The sequence below is a fragment of the Brassica napus genome, chromosome C1 (assembly GCF_020379485.1).
Source record: "Brassica napus cultivar Da-Ae chromosome C1, Da-Ae, whole genome shotgun sequence".
Lineage (NCBI taxonomy): Eukaryota > Viridiplantae > Streptophyta > Magnoliopsida > Brassicales > Brassicaceae > Brassica > Brassica napus.
The window spans coordinates 2,832,505-2,855,182 of record NC_063444.1 but is presented as its reverse complement, the minus strand read 5'-3'; the positions used below and the strand labels follow the sequence as shown (position 1 = coordinate 2,855,182).

Genomic DNA, 22,678 nt, shown 5'->3' with positions numbered 1-22,678 from the left:
AAATAAACTTCTCAGATTCAAGTTCCACCACATGGTTCTTAAGCTTGTTTACTAGTAAACATGTGAAGTATTATTGATCCACTTTAGTATTACTACGTTACTTGCCATGCTTTCTCATTTTTTCATGTTATTCTTATTATTTGTGTAAGACAAAACTGGAAACATTAATATCCTTCGAGATTTCTCAAAGGATCACAATTACTGTGATTATACATTTGCTAAATGATTCTTAAGCTTGTTTAACAGTAAAAGTGTAATATATATTAGAATTTTTTAAAGTATATTACTCCAGTAGTTTAAATAAAATGTAAGTTACAATTGGTTATTACAAAAGAATAGATTGTGATTTGGTCACCAATAAAACTTGGTGGTGTACCAAAACTACAAAATCACTTTCACAAAAGTCGAGCACTTTTGTCCATGTTAATAAAATAGTCACGGGGCGGGAATGCTCGCATTGATATCATCAACATGGTTGTTGGCACGTAACTCTCAAAGAAAATCTTTGTCAAAAAAATCCTCTCAAAGAAAAACTCTGATGTTTAATGAACAATGATAACATCCATAATAAATTCAAAAAATTATGAGAATCCATTACTTAATATTCACAAAGATGTTGTACCACTTACAGTCCCCGAAAATGATAAAAAAAAAACGTTAAAAACTGACAATTGCACAATTACAAATATTTTGCCTTCAACGTATAGTAAAATTCTACAGTTACCAAGTCTAAGCTTCCATTGTTTTATACCAAATGATTTTTTTTTCTAACTTGCATTTGATGCATAATCAAGCTCATATGCATCAAATGATCTACTGTGAGGCTGTAGCTGCAGAGGCGTTCTTCACAAGGGACTGTGCACAAGTATATTCTGATACAAACTTCGGTGGTTCTATTTCTGATGGGTCTAAAACTGGAATAGCCTTATCTATATCTTCTGCAGAGAAAGGAATGCTGCACAGTGCACACACACATACACACACACAACGATACATTAATCTATATAATGTAGACAACTTTAATAACGTCTGAGTTATGCGAGAGAAACTTGATTAACCGTCGACTCTCAGCCAAATACCCAAACCAAACCTTAGAAATGCGTTATTCAATCTATATAGATCCTAAGATTTTCACATGCATAACCCGCAACATGTAAACCCTGGCCGAGCTAGAGATATAAACGTTTGTGTTGTTACTACCATATTGTACTACCCACGTATAACTAAACTTGAGAGCTGACTTACTTTTGAAATATTTCATTTAGTTATACAGACTAAAACGGTAGAGAATAGTACCTCATATCATCATCCAGCAAGAAGGAATTGGATGTTAGTTTTTGGCTATCCTTGTCAACAAGTACCCTCATTTGAGAAACCACCTACAACACAAAGATACATTGTGTAAAAGTGTTTAAATAGACATTTCAACCAAAGCCCATGATTAAAGAGCTTTAGACATTAACTCACCTCACTTGAGACACTCTGAGTTCCATATTTATCATCCCAGTACATCGTACTTATTCGATATATTTGCCTTATAGTCAATGCCTATAAGAGAACAAAATAGTGCCGACGTTTAGTGAGATTTCGAAAGTGCTTACGGCCAGGATTCAAAGATAAGAAAACGGAAGCCAAACAAAAATGACGTACCGGGCATAGGTCCTGCCTGATTTCTTCCAGTGATTTTTTTCGCTTCTGGTGTATAACCTATGACGCAATCAAAAAGTTGCACAAAATACAACTTAATTAATGCAAGCTCAATTACAAACGAAACTAGCTTTCTATCAGAAAAGAAGGAATGAGTTTTTACCAAGAATCCAACAGCTTGTCTAATGTAATTTAACTCGTGCCAAGAAGTTCCTGCAAACTGCATTCACAAAACTTTAGATCACAGAAAGCATCCGTCTATGAAAAATAATAACGAGTGTAAAGCATGGTGTACCTCTTCCTTGACACTGGCTATCCACTTCTCCAATTCTGCAATCCCAGATTTCACATATTCTCCATTTGAAAATGTGCAACATTCACGTCGAAGGAGAAGACTGAAAAGGAATTCAGATTAAATATGCAGAAAACAAATGTAAACTGAGGTAAGCAATGAAGCAAAGAATTGAAATTAAGACCACATGTACCTGTTGAAAAGTGATAAGTTGATAAATGAGAAAACCTGAGTCACAAGTTTGCGAATGAAGAACGAGGGTACCTACCAATAAAATATCCAGGTTAGAAAAAAAAATTGATATTCTTGAAGTACAAGGCATCTTGGGACATGAGCATTCTTATTCCTAATCCTCGCAGAGGAAACTAACAGCGTAATTCCTAGACCAATGCAATATACACAAACTTAGAAGAGTAGAAGTTTATCCATGGCGAAAAAAAAACATCATAAAAAAACCGCGCGGGTAGAAGCAGACATTATAACTGAAACTACGGGATGTGTGCATACATGATTTTGGCGTAGGCGGGACATAAGAGAATCCAAGAATTTAAGTATGTTTTCCCATTGCGTACTCGGTGATTGCTGCGGCGCAACACCTGGTGATCTAGATGGCTTTCCAGCGGTCCCTCGTGAAGCTTTGGGCGCCTATAGAATCATTAAATAAACGCTTGAAAAGTTATAACATATTCCAACAATTTTTTTTTTGTATTTTGAAACTAAAGAGATGAAACTAAACGTAATCCAGTGAACACACAATTTATAACGCTAACATAACCAAATTGCTATTTATTTAGGAACACACGGTAACCCAGATCTTCTGTCACTTAACAAACATATAATGCTGTACACAAACTTGATATTATGTACTATCAAGTTGTATACCAAAAACCACAGATACAATGAAGACTACATGAGAACTGCCAAATGGGGTATAAAGTCTTACTAACAAGGTATCTTGATGCATGTTAAAGATTTAAGTTAATGGTATCCAATCAATAATTCAGAGAATCAATATCAACGATGCTGAATATCTACCTACTTTTGGACTCTCACCTGAATGCATAATCCAAGAAGCGGTGATAATTCTTTCTTCAAATTATCACGAATTAGACCATAGATCTTTTCCACACATGCTGTCAGCTGCTGCTTAAATAATATTGCAGGATATCTTGCTTCTATTTGCCAAGCACCATCGTCAGGTCCATGAAGTTTAAAAGGGGTCTTTACTCCCTGGTACGCAAGAAACAGAACATCAGTTTACACGGTGAACATGTTATAACAAGGTAACACGGTGCTTCTGAATCTCAATAAACAATAGATAATGAGAATTTAGTTTTAGCTATTTCAGTTCTGTAGAAATGAAAAATGCAAACTAGTCTGAAGTGGAAATATCCACTGAACTCACATATGCAGCCCTCCCAGACCGCTGAGCACTAGCATTTAGAAAACTATTCGACCGCAGATTTCTCTGCAAGAGACATAGAAGTGCTGAAGAGTTTGAAAGCCAATATGGTAATACACTGTTCTCATCTCCACCCTGAAACATATATAGAAACCACTACATAAAAGAGTTCTATCAATTTTTCTAAGCTAAGAAATTTGGAAGAAAGTTGTCACCTTAAGGGCTTCATTAATTCCCTCGATAATGATGTTAAATATGGCTGTGCTCTCAGATTCAAAGGCGTGCCAGTGCAGAAGACATTTGTATATTACACAAGCAGCCAGTGGCTTATCATCATTGAATCCCAAATTTTCCTTTATACATCTGGAGAGCAATTCGTAGTTCTCCTGCATTATAGTGGTAAATTCAGAATTAGTATATACTTGACCCAACAACAAGAAGGTTCTACATGAGAAGATTCAGAATATGTGATAATACAAACATGTTACTATCACCTCAGGAAAACAACTACATTCACAGTAAATAAATTCTCAGCCTAATGAAAAAGGCAGTGAATGTGTACCAAGTTTCTTTCAGCAGTGAATTTGGATCGACGTGGCTCTGACAGGCTATGTGAAATTGGCATAATGTGCTTCGATGGTGTGGGTGTGGCCTGTACATATTAACGGCATAGGTAGAGTCCTCATTTTCAAGCATTTACACACTAGATAATAAAAAAATAGAGGTCATAAAACAAATGAAGAAAAGGAGTAGTTACTTACAAAAACAGATCTCCTGTCATTCTGAGCTGGTACAATAGCATTAAAGTGCTTCTGTTGAGGAGACGGTAATAATGAGTTGGTAAAAAGTATAGACCAAAGAAAACAGGATGATAATAAATTGACAAGCAAAGATGGTGGAATGCATGGTCCCAAAAGGTAAGATATACAGCAATTTCACAGGGTGCACACTTTCGTGCATGCATATTCAAAAAGCGCAGCAGAGAATAGTCAAAGTTTACATACCTCACCAACTCTCTGTCCTATTCTCTTTGGGGATAAACTTAACGTGTTCTGCCTCAAGACATGGTTCTCGTTCTCCAAGCGAGAGAGTTTCTCCTCGAGACTGTAAACAACTCAAAGAAAAAGTAAATACACTTGTTAAACACAAACCTGAGGTTCTTGAGAAAAAGACCAGCAACTACAAACCTTTGAACACTCGTCTGGAGTTCAGAACATCTTTTTTCAGCTTCTTTCAACTTCAGTAGTGTGTTGTTGAAATCGGTTTTAGCACTCAGAAGCTCCTTCTCCAGAGCCAGATTCTTCTTTTCCAAGGAACTCATCGAATTCTGTCATTTAAAAAGGGTTACCAAAAACCCGTGAGCAACCAAAACGAAAGAATTTGGGCTCTAAGCAAAAACTGAAAGCATACCAAAAAGATACCAATATATATCAAAGAACAGAAAAAACAAGCAGTGAAAAAGAAAAGAATAAGACATGCTATCCAAAGATTTGACCACCTTTGAGAGAATTTCTCGGAACCTCTTACTACCCTTTCACAAATGCAATTAATATATATATCCACTTTCACGTTCTCCCGAAACAGGATCCAGTTATATATCCATAACGAATTGCTCTACAACCAGAAATAAAATGTGTATATTATAGAAGAACTTTAAAACTTTGACCGCCCAGTAGGTTAATTGAAACATAATTGCGGGGTTGACCCAAGGGAAAAAACTTACGGACTCTTCCAAAAAAACCTAAGTAAATTTTTTGGCTGATAGAAAAATTAATGATGGAGAATACAGCCCTTTAAAAAGGAGTCCAAGTTTAAGACAATGACAGAACAAGCTCTTTATATGCATTCATATGGAGAACAGTGGAAAGTTACCTTCAGCGAAGTGTTCTCTTTTTCCAGTTCAACCATTCCATTAAGTTCTTTTACAACAGCAGCCTTCTCCTTTATGGATATGTCTAGTTGCTTTTGAAGTACTGCATTCTTATTGCATTCATTAATGGTAGCCAGCTTAGCTGCATCTAGCTTGAGGCTGAAAGATTCCAATGTTTTTTGAAGCTTGGATACTTCACCTGACTTGGCCTCCTCACCACTTGTCTGATTTAAAGCACTTGTAGTTATTTACACTGTTTCACGAGATCACTACTATATAAACGAAAAAATTGGGAACATACTCGCAATCGTTTCTCAAGCTGCAACCGCCATTCAAGATCTTCTAACCGCTTCTCAAGTTTAGTTTTAGCTAATCGCAAAGCACCTGTTTCATTAGCGGCCTGCAAGACAACGATTTGCATGTTTATCCTTTGAGTGATAGGCAGCCAATCGATACCACCCTGCTCTAAAAGATAACTAAAACATACCTGTTTAAGTTTTCTAAACTCTCTCTTTGCAAGCTTCCGCCGCCAACAACACTGAATGGCAATAATAGAAGATTGACGATGCCTGAATGCTGACCGAAACTTATGCATTCTCCAACGAGCCTAAGAGATTTATCATACACATTATTCGAGCATGCTTAGAGAGTGAAATGATGAATGAGGATAAAGATATCAGGAAACTAGCTGGATACATAGTACCCTATACTGAAAACTTAATAACAAAAAAAAAGTGTAACACATAATTTAATATACGACTCGGAGATTCTAGGTACCTGAATGACAGAAGCAGCTCTCTGTTGTTTCTGATGTGCAAACTTCAAACGAGCCGAGTCAGCACGGATGTAAGACTGTATTACTAAGGCCGCCGATACAAATTTCACAAATGCACATCTTGACAGCCACCTGCGCGCATGCTTTTGTACCAAAACTGCTGCCGCTGCATTCCTTCTAGTCGCGTAAGCATTTCGAGACAGGCATCCTTCCCAATAGGTATTATTATTATTATTAGGCATCGAAATGAAACAGAGATAAGAAAAATAAAAAAGCATGTACAAACTAATAATATACTAGTAACCACAATTTGCATGCAAGATACATGTGAACATGTTTAACAAAAAAATTAATCCATAATTTTCAGAGAGTAGGTTGTTACAAATCTGAAGACATCTCAATGACCACAAACTCGAATGCAAGAGAACTGCAAATGAACAAAGAAATAAGAATAGTAGTGGATGAGAAAGGAACCTCTACAGTACGCTTGAATAGAAATTGCAGAGGCCCGCCCGGAGATGAAGTTCTGATGCGTGACAAATGTTCTCAATCTTCGCTGAATGAGTCTTGCAGAAGCATCAAGAACTTCAGCCCGCCTAGAGTCCAAAATGCCAATTTGACCAGCTCTAAGGAACACTTTTGTCTTTCCAAGCTGTGAAAGATGATCCACACACCAGCAAATCAATTTGAAGTATCTAACTGGGTGTCATGCGTTAGAGAAAATCCTTTGGGTTTTTAGCCCACCGAGAAGCAAAATGTAATTAGTAATAGTAATGTTGGGATCAGCATACCTGATAATTCCCAAGACCTAATTTCCTCAAGATTTTCTCGGTCAGTGCCTGCTCATCACTGCTGCAAATAATGTATATATCAACCTTGCTTCGCAAAAAGATTATTCAATGCAGGATACAAGAAACTGGAAAATTAAATGATATCCAGGTCCAGGGTATCCGTTCTGTGACTCCTGTCTGACCGAAAGCTATAAATAATGCTTAAGTTCTATCGACACATTATCTTTCCTCAACCAGGAGGTCACAGAATGTATAATATTTTTTTACACAGGTTCACGAAATTGCATGGACAAATATAGGATAATCACTCCGACAATGATCTTAGAATCATCCATCAAATATGCGTACCTCTCATGTATGAACTCTGGAGCTAGCAGACCAAACCGATCCAAGAAGTCTGAATAATACCTTCGTGTGGGATACCCTGCAAGACTAATCCGAACAGCTTCCAGTACACCCTATCCAATTGGGAGATACAAGGCATCATCAAAGTCAAAATACCAAACAACGAAAAAAGGAAGAAAAAGCATGAACATGAAAAATACTAGTACAACCAGCTGAGAATAGTCAGATCACAATTTTTCAATTATAACAATTTTAGAAAGCAACTATAACAAAATATGGACTGGAATGGTTAGAAAGCAAAATGACCTTTAGAAGAAAACAACGTTCATTTGAATTATGTCAACACAAATGCAAAACGATGGTAGTATAAGATAAATACAAATTGCATTCTGACCAAGATCAGAAAGAGCACGAATATAAATTTCTAGCCTATCATAGCACGGCAAAGTATATGCATTCTGCGACAAGAAAAGATATAATCATGCTAATAAGCTTGACACAATTCATTCACGTTAAAGAAGTGAACCATGGACACCAAACTAGCTAGAAAAAATGCTAAAGATTCTCTCTTTAAAAATAGACCATAACTGCCAAGGAAAATGTGAAAATGAACTAAGATCACATATCCACTAACCCCACAACGAAGTTGATGTAAAACACTAGGATTCTCAAACTTCTGAGGTCTGTTGAGTGAATTTGGCTTCACACAACGAACATAGTGAGGCTCCGTTTCGTTGAGAGTTTCCATGAGAGCTTGAAGTTGTTGCTACAATCAAAAGGTAATGGTCAAATCAATGATCGGTTTCACGATTGATAGTTCTTGATAAATACAACTTTCATAACAGAGTATCTTGCAAAGTGAAAAAGGAGATAGCTGGGCAGTTTCCTGACCTTAAATCTGGAAGACACAGAAGAAAATTTGTAAGAAGACCTGGTAGACTCCTCTGGCACTGACGGAAAAAGTCCAGCAACAAAGGGGCATTTGGAGGAAGACAACAGATTGCAATGCTCCACTATAGCATAATCACGGTTTTTATCCAAAAACGTTTCAGTCTGGTAAGTAACCTGCAGAATGAAATGGATAAACTCATTGAGATTTGAAGGACACAAAATAACATTAAGCTTTGTTCTAGAGCACGACTTGCCTTGCCAGCATAATGAGAGAGAGTAAAGTCCGTCTCTGAAAATTTTGGCTTCTCCAATCTAGGATGAGTTTTACAGTTGTGGAACAGCTTCATTGAAAATGACTCATGAGTTGATCTAGGAAACATGCTGCATATAAAACAAACAAAGATAAGTCAGCGCACAAAGAGAAGATACTATTGTGGGACATAAGATGAGACGGGTTGTACCAAGCTTCATCCAAGAGTGCAATTACCCCAATAGGTTTCTGCATGTAGCAAAAATATTAATAGTAGAATCAGAGGAAAATAAATCATTTTTGCTATCATGACTGCTTGAGTTTAACAGAACAAAGAAAACAAAAGGGGAACACAATTTTAGAGGCTGGCAACTACAACAGTAGTTTGAAAAGAAACATATTTTGTTAACTAGAATTTCGCCATACCAGCATGCAACAAAACTATCAAGCGAAGAATATAAATGTTTTTCACTAAGTTCTAGTATTCTTGCAGCTAGTCTACAACTTTTATCGTCCACATTCTATAATGAGAACAATAATGGCGTCTTGGTAGAATTTAGACGTGTGCTGAATGTATTGACACATTAACAAGGCTAAAAGATATGCGACAGTACAATGTGACATCAGTAATCCGTTCGTTTTCTTAAGACCATGCAGGCGTTGAGTTATAACAAAGCAAGGTACGAAAATAACATTGAACCGAAATAACTCTTTAGAATTGACACGATTCAACCTATACCCTGTTTCAAGGGCCTTGAACTCGACCCCTCGACAATCTGAGTATAGTAGTAAATAAATAGAAAGACATGAGAATTTGAAATATGTGTCATAACCAAAATCACTCACTGAAGGTAACAAAAAAACTTATTGAAGATGTTGCAAGTTTCACAGATCACAACAGGTTAAGGGGCAAGGAATTAGAATAGAGTGTCAAATATAAATCTAGCTGAAACATGGAGAAACGTACCTTCTCTATAAGGTCCAAGACATCCTGGTTGTCAACAAATTCGATATAACTCCAATTAATCTCTTCTTTTCTGTACTCATCCTGCTCCATCTTGAATACATGCTGAAAACAGAGCAGAGATTATAAGGACAGGAAGCAATGTCCCAAAATCTGGCTTGACCTTTGAAAAGAGCCATCTATATTACCTCATTGAAATGTTGCTGAAGCTTTTCATTTGCAAAATTGATGCAAAATTGTTCAAAACTGCAGAGTGCAAACAAGTATTTTGGAGTTAGTTTTCATCTTTAGACGTTGATTGGGTTAAAAATATACTAAGTCGACAGAAATGCACCAGCCCAGATAAAGTTTACATGGTGCGTCAATAAAACTAGCAATGGATAAGGCTGGGAAAGGAAAAAAAAAACAGTTGACTACTTAAACAAAACAACACTAACCTGTTACTCTTAAAGCATTCAAAGCCATAAATGTCCAGGACTCCAATTTTAAAACGTGAGTTTGGATCTTGACCAACAGACCTATTAATCTTGTCAACCAACCTGACAGAAGCATTAAAAGAAAATTTCAAACAGAAGTGTAATGCATTAATTAAACATCCACTGAATGAAGGGATGAAGCAAGTAAAAGCAAACCAGTCAAACAGACGGGCGTAAACAGTCTTCGCGAGTGCATCCCGGCTAGTAACAGCAGCATTACAGTCGAGTGCTTTGATTATGGGACCTTCACGGGTCAGAATTGAACGTGTGCAGAGCGAAGCCAACAAAAGATTTGGATCACACCTGATTAATTTCAGAATACAAGAAAATAAACAAGCAATTTCTTTGTACGTCTAGTTAAAAAATTAGTACTATCAGAAAATTCCATGTACTTGAAAAGATCAGCAGCCATCTCCAGATGAATTCTAGATTCCTGATCCTTTACTACAGAAGAATCGTGTTCTTTTCCTGGGGAAAATTCAACATTTCCAAGATGCAAAATTGCAGCAAGCGTGCGGAATATCCCTTCCTGATTAATGATTTAGGCAAAAGAAACAAGGACTATTAAAAACTGATGGAAGAAAACTATATCAAAATACAAGTAGAAGTCAGAACACCTGCTCATCGTGACTTATGCCCACAATATCCATGGCCCTCCTTGTATTCTTATACTCTTCTGCGTTGCTTACTCCCTCCAGTTCATATGTCTTGCTTTGATTTAGATAATGAAATTGACGTGGATTGCTTAGTTTATATTTATCAGCGTCCTATACAATGAAAAAACATTAAAACATTACTAATCGGCATAGGTTACTAACAACATCAAACAAAAAAAATCTGGCTTAGCTCGATAGCAAGAAAACTGAGACCAATATCTTATGAGACGTAAAAGAGCAGGAAAAGAATTACATTCCCGGAAGCGCACAGCTGATAAAAACAATGATAGTTCCTCTCAGGGTCTGTTATCCGGACTACACGTGATCTCTCCAGAAGGTAGGTTCTGATTGCAGCACCAGATATTCGACCATTTGCGTCAAATTGGATTTCGACAAACTTGCCAAAACGGCTGAACAAACCAAAATTCAGTAATTCTGTCAGTAAATCCGTCATTTTTAGGAATCTGAAAATCCAACTGACAAAAGCAAGAGCAACACACACAAACTGCAGCTAAAATGGTATGTGCACTCAATTCAATGTTTGCAAAATAAGGATCCTAAATCGTAAACATTTATGATTAGTCTTCTATACGTGCGAAATGAAGAAGAAGAAAAAACCTAGTTACCCCGGTAGCAGTAAGATTGTAACACATTGGAATCCTTTCACATTGCTACAAGAGGTTGCAAGTCTTAATGAAAAAACTTGTCAATGGATCATATATCTGAAGTGAATTACTACCATACTTAAAGTACAAGTTTAGCAAGACCACCAGAGTTTACAAACAAGACAAAACTTGTACAAGAGATACTAACATCATAGAGCGCCATTACCACTGGTTTCTAACAGCTCCAAATAATCTAAATGTGATGGGTTCCACAAATGCTCCTATATGTGCTAATCGGTATGATGCTAGCCGTCATGAAGAAAATTGTTGAGAAATGGCATACGCGAGATCTAAGAAACAACCCCAGTTTTCATGATCCCATCGAAAACATGAACAAAAAGGAAAATAAAATTCCATGACCCACCTGGAATTATCGTTTCTAACTGTTTTCGCATTGCCAAATGCTTCCAAGAGTGGATTTGACTGCAGAAAAAGAATACTTATATTAGAACAGTCGCAAAGAAGGTCAAATATGATCGCCTATAATTTTATTTGCAAACAGATACCAGAGAAAGGCAAGTAAATGCTATCTTTTTTATTATTTTCTTCTCACTGAACAAGATAAAGATACAAAACGTGTAAGCAAAATCTTACTTCAAGGACTTGCTGCTCAACACTTCTATCATCTACAGCTGCACGTCCCCCAACAAATGTAAGATACTGCATGATTAGTTTCGTTGTCTCAGTTTTGCCAGCTCCACTTTCACCGCTGACGAGGATAGACTGACTTCGACTGTCGTCAATCATTGCTCTGGATTATGAAGCAAAACTGAGGTTAATTGATTAACATGACAGAAAATACCACGTAAGAATGTCAGTACAAATATGGAAAAGATGGTAGACCACCTGTATGCAACTTCAGAAACTGCAAAAACATGAGGACTCAGCTCACCGAATGGTGCTCCCTTGTACTGTTCCATCATGTACGCATTGTAGAGATGTGGAAGCTTCTTAAATGGATTAACAGCGATCAGAATGCTTCCAGTGTATGTCTGAAAATGAAATAGAGCGATACTAAAGTCAGGAACAATCAACGAATGGAACGGTGAAATATACTGACAGTGACGAGTGGAAAGAAGAATGACACTAAGTTATTATACAAAATTCCAAAGAGAGTACTATCATCTCAATACACAAACAAATTAGACATCAAGCAGCAACCAAAATATCACAAACGGCAAGCCAGCATTCACATCAAAGAAATCTAGCTGAGTGCAACCATATGGAACAAAATTACTTTCGTCAACTAAACAGGAAACGACGCTCTCCTTCTGCAGACGGAATGTTCACAGGGCTGGCCAACAAACTGATAGGCCACGATATTACAAGGTTGATTATCCAGTTAAAATAATGCTTATACTGGTACCTAAAGTTAGGGTTGGATTACGAGGATGTTTCTAGTATAACTGGATACCGAATAAGCAAGTTTTCAAGAGTATAAATGTAATGATATATGCATTCATTTTTTCACACAGTATAAATTCAAGATCAATCTTTTCAGCTAGATGATATAACACATAACGATTATAAGTCAACATAAGAGGGACCCATCACATAGAATAAACACAGCCATAAATTAAAATAAGCAAGGAGATATTTACCCTAATGTGTAATTACTCATTGCCAAAGATGGCACTTGATCGACAGAGCATAAACACAGAAACACTAACGCATCTCAGATGGTGTTCAAAATGTATTCTTAAATACATAGACCATGCAAGTACCGAAACACGAGCACTCAAGTTAGTTTTACATATACCTAAAAAAAATCCAGAGAGGACAGACCTACTAAACGCATGCTATAAAGCTAAATCTTAAGTCTTTGAGGCACGGGCACCCACAGTATCATATGTCATAGACCATAAATGAATACACAAGAAGCTCCAGAGGCAGTTCTAAGTTGTTCAAGTGGGAAGCTCCGGCCACTGAGTACAAACTGATACCAATGTCTATATGGAATGAAATCCAACTCAATAAAGTAGCCCAAGCAGCATAAAAACTAAAATTCAAGCTGCAATCACACACACGCAAGACTCGAAATAAGCAAAGAGTGAAAACAAGAACTCACGTATATATCATTCAAAGCGTATCTCCTCTGTAAATTGGAAAGCACACCAGGCTCGTGCAAGTAAGTCAGCTTGGTCATATCATCCACTCCATTATGCTCCTCATCGTCAGGATCCCTCCGAAAGAGCTTCTCCGTAGCGACGGAAACCTAAATCCCCAAATAAACAAATAAGGTGAAGGAAGAGAGGAAGACGAAACAGAAATTCTCCGGCGATAAAGACGGTTTAATCAAATCAAATCAAATCAAATCAAATCAAACCTTCTTCCCCGTAGAAGTCTCGACATGGACCTTGCTACCAGAAGAATCGAGCACCTCGCCGGGAATCCAAGCCAAATCCTTATCCTCAACCCAGACCTTATCGCCCTTCCGCAGATTCGTATCCATTGGAAGTCAATCTCTCATGAAATTCGTCAACGAGACCAACCCTAGATGATTAGATTGGGCGACGGAGGAGAAATTTTTCAAAATTCAAATGAAGCACCTGAAACCCTAAGGAGATTGAGAGAGGAAGAGGGATGGTTAATTACTGTAGATAATTTTTTTTTTTTGTTGAAAGTAAAACCGCAAGAGAAAAAAAAAAGTACAAAAAATAAAATAATATTAAAAAAACGGTTGACTTCCCGCCCTCAAGGATCGCATATTCGCCCAAAAAGAAGACGAAACGACTTTGAAAAAAAACAATTTAATTTGTCTCTATAGAATTTATGCTTACGCACCGCTGATAATAATAATAATAATAAAGGTTTAATCCGAGTTACGCGCGGAATTGATTCCAACAATTAGCAGTTTATCACATTAATTAATATCAAAACAAACACTAGTGATGGTTAATTATGTTTATTGTAGCAATTTTGTGTAGGTTTTACATTTTTTCATTGCAAGTTTGCTACATTTTTCTTTGATTTACATACAGATCAAATCATCAATAAAGAAATTATAAATGAATCAACCGAAGATTTGTTTGTTAGTTGCTTTTCTCCGACATGGAATATTAGTGTCCCAAATCAATGATTCAAATAGAATATATTATGACAATAGCAACAATATAATCAAGCAAAGACAAAAAAAAAATAATAATAGGTACAGTATTTATGTTATTAGGTAGCAGACTAAGAAGAAGGCCACAGTACAAGCTTGATCCAGAGGCCCACAAGCACTACTGAAGACTTGGGCCCATTTACATCTCAAATACCACACAACACACAACACACAACACAACAAAGCAATTTGTACAGTCTGCAGAGAAGAAGTTGTATATAATAAAACACTCGGCGCAACCACACTAATCTTGCAAAAGATTAGGACTGCTGAAGACACGCTTCAAACTAGGACACACTGTTCGGAACCTCCCCATGCTCACCGAAGATATCTGCCAAATCACCAAGACATAAGTCTCGATATGAATCCATTGATTATTGGCTAGATTTTGATATGGAAGTAAACAGTCACTGTTAATTACCTTTGGACAGAAACGGAGGTCCAATGTCTCTAGTGAACAGCATCCAGATATAGCTGCTTCGACTCCTGCTTCATCCATGTTACAAGACTACCAAATACAAAGGTACCAAAGTGTGTTTAGTGATAACATCAGCACAAGTACTTGAACTATAGATATCTTTAACTAGCTCAAACTGAATCAACTATGAGGAAACATACCTGAAGAAAGAGACTAGCCAGTCTTGGACAGCTAAGTTTCAGTACTTCCAGAGAGCAACAGTTGCTACACAATCCATTTTTGATTCGAAATTCAATTAGCAAATGGAATAACACCAATCTTATATAGAAACAACAAGTCAATAACAAATGGTAAAGCCTCTCATACCTTAGATTAAGTAAGACCAGGTTGGAACAAGCGAGATTAACCTCCTTTAAATTGACCGATAGCGAAAGGTTCAGTGATGATAAATGATAAAACCGAGCTGCAGGCGGTATCAAGACCTTTCTGATATTGGGGCAACCCACACAATTGAGGTTTTGCAGTAACCGGTTGGCTGTCTCAGCCGCTTCTTGTGTGTTCTCGCTAGAAATGTATCCACCAAAGTAATCAAAGAGCTGTACATTGGTTGAACCCCAATCAAGGTCATGCATGTTAACACAGCCGTTCAAGCTCAAATGGGTCAAGTGTGTGCAGTATGCAAGCAGATCATCTATCGCAGTCTGACAGAGAGTTCCATAAGACAGGTCCAACTCTTCAAGTGCCGGTAAAGCACCTTCTTTGTACAGAGGCTCCAGTGATGAGTCAGTGAGGTATTTGCAGGCTTGTAATTTGAGTACCTAAACAAATAAAAAATATGCATAAACTCTAGTTCTCATGGTAAGAATATAAAGTATATTATGATCTTAAAGTCTTAAATTACCTTGAGTTGAATACATGACTTGAAGATGGGCTCCAGACTCATCAAGAAAGTGTAGGACAAATCAAGAACAGTCAAATTTGGGAGCCCGTTTAAGGAAGACAAGCCATCAGAGCCAATAGAAGGGCATGACATTAGCACCAGTGACTCAATTAGTGGGCAAGAAGCAGTGGTTGCAGACAGACAGTCATCAGTCAGTTGACTGGAAAGGTAATGAGAGGGAAATTGATTAGCCGCACCAAAAAAAATCAGTCATTAAAATGGAAAATAACAAACAAATACTCCCTCTGTTTCATATTGTAAGTAGTTTTGGCAAAAAAAAGTTTTGTTCACAAATAACCACTTTCTTAATATTAGTGCTTTTTACTAAAACTACCTACAATTTGAAACAGAGGGAGCATATAATTACCCGCAGAAAGAAGCATCTAAAGATGTTAATAGAGGACAAATGATGGATGCTTCAGACAGTACACCACAACCTTTCAGTTCCAGGGACACCATATACGGTGCTTCGATATTGAGCACATTCAATTTCGGGCATATTCCTAGATTTAGAGACCGGAGCGCAACCTGTTCACAGCCAAAAGGAAGAAGGGGAAAATTATTCAGTTAAGAAAAGTTAGTTATTTGATGTGAGAGAAGCAAACACTCACAGGCTGGAAGAGTGCAGTTTCAAGATGGTCACATCCATCCAAACATATCTCCTCTATGCGAGGGCACTTCAACTCGAGAGAAGTGACAGCACGACAGCCAACAAGGGACAGAGTAGCCAACGATGAATTGCAGAATCGCACTTCTGTTAAGCTCTACAAGAATATACAAGATTCAGAATCAGTTAACCAGCCATTAAGTATCACATTGCGTTAAAAAGATGTGTCACACCTCACAGTTGTCAAGAATTAATGACTTCAGCATTGGGCATCCACCATCATCACTGAATATTTCACAGACAGTGTTGGAAAGTGATTCACAATCCGAGAGATCCACTTCTTGCAAGGACTGGCACTGCAGAACCAATGTTGTCAGATTCTCCTGTTTCTGGAGAGCTAATCGCTGCAACAAAAAAGAAGAAATATTCACTGGTTAATCACATAAAAATGGAACTGTATTAACATATCAATGTAACTAAGTGCATACTCGAAGTGAGTTGGAAGCGATTGTGATACGGCGAAGCGCTGGACAGTTTGAAATAGTGATTGATGAAAGCATGGTGCTTTGCAAGTTAAGCTCTGTGAATCTGTTAAACACAGCGGAAAGAGGACAGTTGATTAGAATTGTTTTAAGGCGTTACTACTCATCACAATAAAATCTGCAGAGGAGACTAGAGATGAGGACTATACTTGCGGCAATGGACTAGGCTTATACTCTGCAAACGAGAGAGATGCAACGCTACAGATGTCAACAGGTTGCAATTATCAAGCTCCAAAACCTGCAATAAATGAAGATTAATCCAGCTGGAACAATAAGCTTGTAGATCAATGTGCATGTGGATACGACAAAAACAATCACCGACCTCCAGTGCATGACTATTAGCAATCCAGGTCATAGACGCGGATGTTATACCCTCACAGCTATGAAGCTTGAGAACTGTCAGCATGGGGAGATGTACCGACTTCAAAGAGGAAAAGGGCACACAAGTCAGAAAAAAGGAGTATGATATAGAAAAGCAGCATCAGATAACAAGACCAACCTCGAGAGATATATTGGGGCAGTATGAAGCATTGAGAATATGGAGACCAGCACAAGCCTGTGCTATTTCACGCAAAGTTTCATCACTGACACAGGAACAGTTGGAAACATCGAGCGACTCTAACTGAGGACAAGAAATGGCAGCTGAACGGATAGCAGCATCCAGGAGCTTATGGCACGAGGCTATATCAAGAAGCTGGAGGAGTGGACAGTTAAGCATAGCCTGTGACATGTTGCTTCTTTTTAATGATAGAGACCTCAGCTGCGGACACCTAAAAGATACCAAAAAAAAAGAAACAATAATAACTGAGAATGAGACACATAACCGAACAAGAACGAAAATGAATTTTGTTGAAAAGAAACTTCACCTTAGAGACAAACGCATGACTCGACATTTTGTAATTTTAAGTTCACGTAGCCGATCATGACTAAGGTGTATCTCCTGAGCACCATTTCCTAGAATAGCCTCGTTTACAGTCACGCTTCTCAACATATTACACTCCTCCAAAGCCTGGAAAAAGTTTTCACTGATATGACCTTTTCCTATAATCAAGACCTCCAGATTCCTGAAACAGGAGAAAAAAACATTGTAAAATGGGATTTATATATATACACTTTAATTTATGAAGTGAGGCAGATACCTCAAAGTGGTAGCTGCTTTCATAGCCAGAGCGTTAACAGCAGGAGCGCCATAAACATTCACTTCAGTGGCGTTGGGGTAGCGATGACACATGTCTTCAACTGCACACAAGGCCACCAAAAGGTTTATGTTTTATCTATGTATGTTAATATGCCTTTCAATCATGTTTTTTTCCGAAAAGATTTTTTAAAAATCTGATTTATACTATTCACATCTGTTTAATCATTCTAAATCGGTTTAAATTAATCTAAATTAGTCCAAATCTGTTGAATTAAGCAATAGTATTAGTACTTTGACACAAATCCACAAATTTGTCTAATTTCTTTTGTCTGTATATCTAATTTCGATAATTAATCAAATCTTTTGCGGATTAGAATTTCTTCCGAAGACCAATCTCATCATAACAAATGCAGAATGAATACTCTAATGTTACAATTCTATTGTCCTCACTGAATATCAACGAAAAAAAAATGTACAAGAAGAACAGAGAAGACAACTTTAACATATGTATAAAGGACAAACTTACATTGCTCAATAGAGATCCTCATATTCTCAAAGTTCAAGACCTTCCAAAAATCCTCATGAGCACTAGCTACTCTCCACTGACGACACACCATAGCAGAGCGACAGAGGTCGATGTGACTCAAAAACGAGAATACCTGAAGGAAAAAAAAATTACAAAAATTTAAAAACAAAGAAAATGAAATCTAAAAAAAATTATCTTAAAATGCGAAAATAAAAATGATGTACCATGTGTAAGAGGTCATCAGTCAAATCAATATGAACTTCAAAATCCTCTGCATCCGAAGAACCGTTATCATCTCCATCATCTCTCTTCCCATCTTTCCGACCAGTGTAATTCAAGATGAAATTCTGACAGAACATATCAGTATCCGTCCGAGAAGAAGACGCAACGCCAAAACTAACACTTCTCTCCACCACCGAGGAACCAGAGTTTCCAGCATCTGAAGATACACTGCAAACAAATGACAGTAAAAAAAATCGAAACTTTCTCGATCTCGTTTCTAACAAGATCCACACTATCAAGTGAAAGGAGTTAGAGAGAGAGAGAGAGAGCTCACGCAAGGTCTGAGTACACTTTAGCACGTTTGTGGTACGAGTCGTGATCAGCTTCCTCCATCGTGCAATCCTCATTGCTACTCTCTCCTTGAACCAATTGATGCAAACCAATCTCAGATGACCGTACTCGCTCCAATTCAGCACCGTTCTCTTCCCTCGCCAGCATCTCCGCGACTCCTAACTCTCTATCGTTTAGATCGAAACCGAGAAAGTCTCCACCTTTGTTGTTGTTGTTATCATCCATGGCTGATTGTTTCTGCAGTCTATGGGAAACTCCGCCTCTGTTTCTGTTCTCTTCTTCTTCGTGGTGGTCGTCGGCGAAGCAATGGAAACACCAAATCCTCATGCAACACACCCTCTCGGTCTCGATCTATTACATTTAAGGAAACTGGATCAGGAAAAATCCAGAATTTGAGGGGAAAGTTACTAAATTTGGAAAGTTCAGAACGAATTAAGAGAAAGAAAAAAACCAGAATTGAATCTCTGATTTTGGGATTCGGAAGGTGAAACGTTAAATCTGATTTTGAGATTAGGGTTTGAGGAAAGGAGATCAGATCTTGGGAAGAGATATATAGAGGGAGAGAGAGAGTATACTGTGAGTTTTCTACGAGAAGCTTTACACAAAAGTGGTCGTTGATGATTTCCGGCGAAAATGGAAAAAAAAATTGAAAAGACAAAACACAATCGGGAAAGGGAAGAGAAAAAGAGACAGCTTGGTTTGGAGTTCCTCTTGCTTCACGGTTTTCATTTGGTCAGAGGAAGGACGTTTCGAAACGGTGTCGTTTGGCGATAACTAGAGGGTATAATAACAATGTTTTTTTAAGTAAGATTGTACGATGAATGACACTGACATTTTAGGAACGAAGACGAAGCGATACTGCCACGTGCGCACGAACGTAAAGCGTTAAGAACTGTAACAGTTGGATAGTTGCTCGAGCCACGCTTGTAGCCTGTAGTATCTTGTAGATACAAATAGTCAGCACTCAGCAGCAATACGTAGAAGAAGACTTGTCCGAGTCTTGTCCGAGTCTTGTTGGATTCCACTGGGCCTCCTGTAATATTTGACGCATGTTAATGTTATGCCAAAAATCAATACATGACTCGTGAATTAGAGAGAAAAAAATAGACTTTTCTTCGTGTCCTCCCCCCCCCCCTTTCTATTAGACTACAATAGGTAATAATCTGCGTCCGCAGAATGTGATTATTAGTTTCGTTATTTTTAATAAAAAATATTAAATCTGTTTAATCTGGATATTGGTTGTTTTAAGTTTTTTTTTTTGGTTTTAAATCTTCTAAAATATAACTATTATTTTAAATTAATATTTATTTTAGTTTATTCGGTTAAAATGTTTGATTTTTTTTTGTTTTTTCGGTAAAAACCAAAATTTAATTTTATTTGTTTATTTTCATGTTATGAATTTTAGATAGTCGTCATGTCGAACTAATAGTTTCATATTATAGTTTTTAAACAGATAATAGTTTAAAAAAAAGAAAAAAAATTACTAAGACAAATCATTTCACTATATTTTGGTCGGTAGTGAAAGAATCATTAAGAAAAAATATTTCACCTTTGAAAAAAATTAGATACTTCAGTTGTGGTGAATACTTAGTTACAAAGTGCACATGTATGTGTATGTAAAAAGTATATAAAAATAGTTGACAAATATATAAAGATATTGTTAATTGATATTAAATGACATTTTTGTTCAAAATAATACATGAAAAATAAAATTAAAATTAATTTAAAATTAAAAAAGGCCTTGACATTAGTCATTTTTCCATATAAAGAAAATAAAATTGTATCCGTAAATAGGGATGGACACAGCGAATATCTGAGTATTTGGAAGCATTCGTGTCGATTCGATCTTTAGTCACCTAGATATTCGGTGACTCGGATATCCAAAATGTTTTAGAATCTTAAAGAATATCCGCTTTGATCCGTAAATAAAATAAAATTTTAAAATAATTGAAAATTTTAATAATAACATTTTATTACAAAATAAAGCATTATTTAACTTTTTAAATTCTAGTACCTAATATAATAAATTTAATTCATAAAAATATTGTAAAACTGATATAAAGTATAATATATATAACATATGTATATAATTCTTCACATATATGTATATATATGCATATATATGTATATAACAGATCGAATTAGATATTTGTTCTTAAAAATATTGGTATTTGTTATTTGTTTCTTTTTTAGATATTGTATTTTAGTATTTGATTTGTTTCGTAGAGTTACGGATATCCAGATTTTTTTGGTTCAAATCAAAACGGATAACGAATCGAATCAAAATTTATGAATATTTTGCTAAACTTTATCCGTAAACAATAAAAATAATATATATAATTTGGCTTTTTATTCGTTATCTATTTTTATTCGAATTGAAAAATTCAGAGTTTTATTGTAACCATGTATGTGAGTTTTATATTAAAAAGCGCAAAGTACATAGTATGAACACATTTATGAATATAATGTGAATGCGTTAACATACTTATTATCAAATTATTGTGAGACTGTCACATGTCTATTACAGTGTAAATGCATTTATTACGATGTTTTTTATTATAGAAGGAATCATATGATTTCAACCCATAATATTCTTCCTTCTTAAGAGTGACGATTGCGAGTTTTCTCTACTTTTGTATTTTTTCCATTTTTGTGTTGAACAAACAAAAGATGATATTGCAATGGTATCTATGGTTGCAAAGTAATTAACGCGTTAACTTAAGACATTTAATAAGCTTGTCGCATAATTGGACAGCTAGATAACTTATTAGGCTGTTTAAGCCGTTGATTAATCCGACATTCTTAGAGTGGAGTTCGTAGAGGAATTTAAGAAACTGGTTCTTAATTTCCGCTAAGAACCTCATTTTAACCTTATTTTAAGAACTCCGGGTTAATCATGCTCAAAGGGATTCTCCACCTTATCTTTTACGATCCCTCTAACTAGGCCACCTATACACAACATTTATATCGAATCTTGCCATCGAATGATGAACTCAGCAAATAGAATTTAACGTACATATAGTAGTACATTCTGCATTAACAAGCACTGACTATTTTCTTCTTATGGAAAAAAGAGAGAAGACAAGCATTCGAAACATAGTGGAAATATTATCAACCTTTGGGAAATGATGGAGAGATGTAACTATAGTTATTTATTGTTATTATGTTTCATATGAAGTGATATAAACCTCAGGCTTTTGTTTCATTTTAATTATTGATGTTTTACTTTCTCAGTACAAGAATATGATATGGTTTTTTTCTGCTGACCTATAAAATGAATCGAATGGTTAATATGTTTATTGTTTTCAATGCTTAGAATAAAGTAATTTAGATAAACATATATATGTAATTTAGGATTATCTTTGATACAGCGGTGGATATGCTAAACAGCTGCATGCTACTACACGACCAAATCTGAGGATGTATGTGTGGAACGGTTGAGTTATAATTAAGACATCTTATAAATATTCCTCCCTCCGTTCCTCGAAGTAAGATTTTCTAAAGTACTCACAATTATTAAGAATTCAATAAATGTTTATAATTTAATTTTTCTTTTACTTTATTATACATTTTTTAATAAATTTTCACCTATGAAATTTAATCAATTCAAATATTTTCGTTTAATGTTTCTTAAAAGTATAAAAAAATACTTTAAACATATAGAAAACATATCTTTATGGAATAAGTAAAAAATCTATTATTTTCGGTGAACGGTGGGAGTATTATTTGAAAACAAAAGAAATATCAACGATGAATGAATGAGCTTGTTTGGTGCCTTGGTGGGATAATGAAGTGTCCCAATTA

At 36.3% G+C, this 22,678-nt stretch overlaps 2 protein-coding genes across 5 annotated transcripts; both read right to left on the bottom strand.

Moving 5' to 3' along the window:
• Window positions 1-568: 568 nt before the first annotated feature.
• On the bottom strand, window positions 569-13,644 carry LOC106368752 (myosin-15). 2 transcript variants are annotated; one of them, XM_048745187.1, is made up of 38 exons: window positions 13,351-13,644; window positions 13,093-13,239; window positions 11,871-12,016; window positions 11,619-11,775; window positions 11,389-11,447; window positions 10,613-10,769; window positions 10,321-10,470; window positions 10,096-10,232; window positions 9,860-10,006; window positions 9,665-9,766; window positions 9,416-9,473; window positions 9,231-9,332; window positions 8,475-8,512; window positions 8,268-8,394; window positions 8,014-8,187; window positions 7,757-7,888; window positions 7,126-7,235; window positions 6,778-6,838; window positions 6,461-6,638; window positions 5,989-6,194; window positions 5,699-5,818; window positions 5,513-5,611; window positions 5,214-5,435; window positions 4,529-4,668; window positions 4,346-4,445; window positions 4,103-4,153; window positions 3,904-3,993; window positions 3,557-3,727; window positions 3,345-3,476; window positions 2,993-3,169; window positions 2,447-2,584; window positions 2,133-2,203; window positions 1,943-2,042; window positions 1,811-1,867; window positions 1,651-1,707; window positions 1,468-1,548; window positions 1,297-1,379; window positions 569-955 (listed from the first exon to the last, which is right to left on the bottom strand). In XM_048745187.1, exons 1-38 carry the CDS (start codon window positions 13,474-13,476, stop codon window positions 814-816), a joined length of 4,545 nt encoding a protein of 1,514 aa, XP_048601144.1. In that variant the 5' UTR covers window positions 13,477-13,644; the 3' UTR covers window positions 569-813. The 2 variants fall into 2 exon arrangements, with proteins under 2 accessions (XP_048601144.1, XP_048601145.1); XM_048745188.1 differs by having other exon boundaries at window positions 6,778-6,835; window positions 13,351-13,643.
• A 456-nt stretch (window positions 13,645-14,100) lies between these two features.
• On the bottom strand, window positions 14,101-19,643 carry LOC106368750 (F-box/LRR-repeat protein 15). 3 transcript variants are annotated; one of them, XM_013808781.3, is made up of 18 exons: window positions 19,450-19,643; window positions 18,858-19,225; window positions 18,526-18,751; window positions 18,302-18,434; window positions 17,777-17,876; window positions 17,504-17,701; window positions 17,137-17,407; window positions 16,960-17,058; window positions 16,787-16,875; window positions 16,584-16,683; window positions 16,329-16,499; window positions 16,100-16,252; window positions 15,856-16,016; window positions 15,450-15,648; window positions 14,915-15,366; window positions 14,749-14,812; window positions 14,552-14,638; window positions 14,101-14,461 (listed from the first exon to the last, which is right to left on the bottom strand). In XM_013808781.3, the coding sequence occupies exons 2-18, from the start codon at window positions 19,199-19,201 to the stop codon at window positions 14,375-14,377; spliced, it is 2,934 nt and encodes a 977-aa protein (XP_013664235.2). In that variant the 5' UTR covers window positions 19,202-19,225; window positions 19,450-19,643; the 3' UTR covers window positions 14,101-14,374. The 3 variants fall into 3 exon arrangements, with proteins under 3 accessions (XP_013664235.2, XP_013664234.2, XP_013664233.2); XM_013808780.3 differs by having other exon boundaries at window positions 19,326-19,616; XM_013808779.3 differs by having other exon boundaries at window positions 18,858-19,641.
• Between the last annotated feature and the right edge of the window lie 3,035 nt (window positions 19,644-22,678).

Bases quoted from the DNA above. Each gene is read 5' to 3' on its own strand.
- LOC106368750 (XM_013808781.3), bottom strand. From the start codon at position 19,201: ATGAGGATTTGGTGTTTCCATTGCTTCGCCGACGACCACCACGAAGAA. The intron at 15,649-15,855 runs GTAATTATATGC...TTACCTTTCCAG, and splicing joins TTAGATGCTTCTTTCTGCGG to TCAACTGACTGATGACTGTC. The intron at 15,367-15,449 runs GTAATTTAAGAC...TTATTTGTTTAG, and splicing joins AGTCATGTATTCAACTCAAG to GTACTCAAATTACAAGCCTG.
- LOC106368752 (XM_048745187.1), bottom strand. From the start codon at position 13,476: ATGGATACGAATCTGCGGAAGGGCGATAAGGTCTGGGTTGAGGATAAG. The intron at 12,017-13,092 runs GTGAGTTCTTGT...TTTCATTTTCAG, and splicing joins ACGCTTTGAATGATATATAC to ACATACACTGGAAGCATTCT. The intron at 4,669-5,213 runs GTAACTTTCCAC...TTTAAATGACAG, and splicing joins AAGAGAACACTTCGCTGAAG to AATTCGATGAGTTCCTTGGA.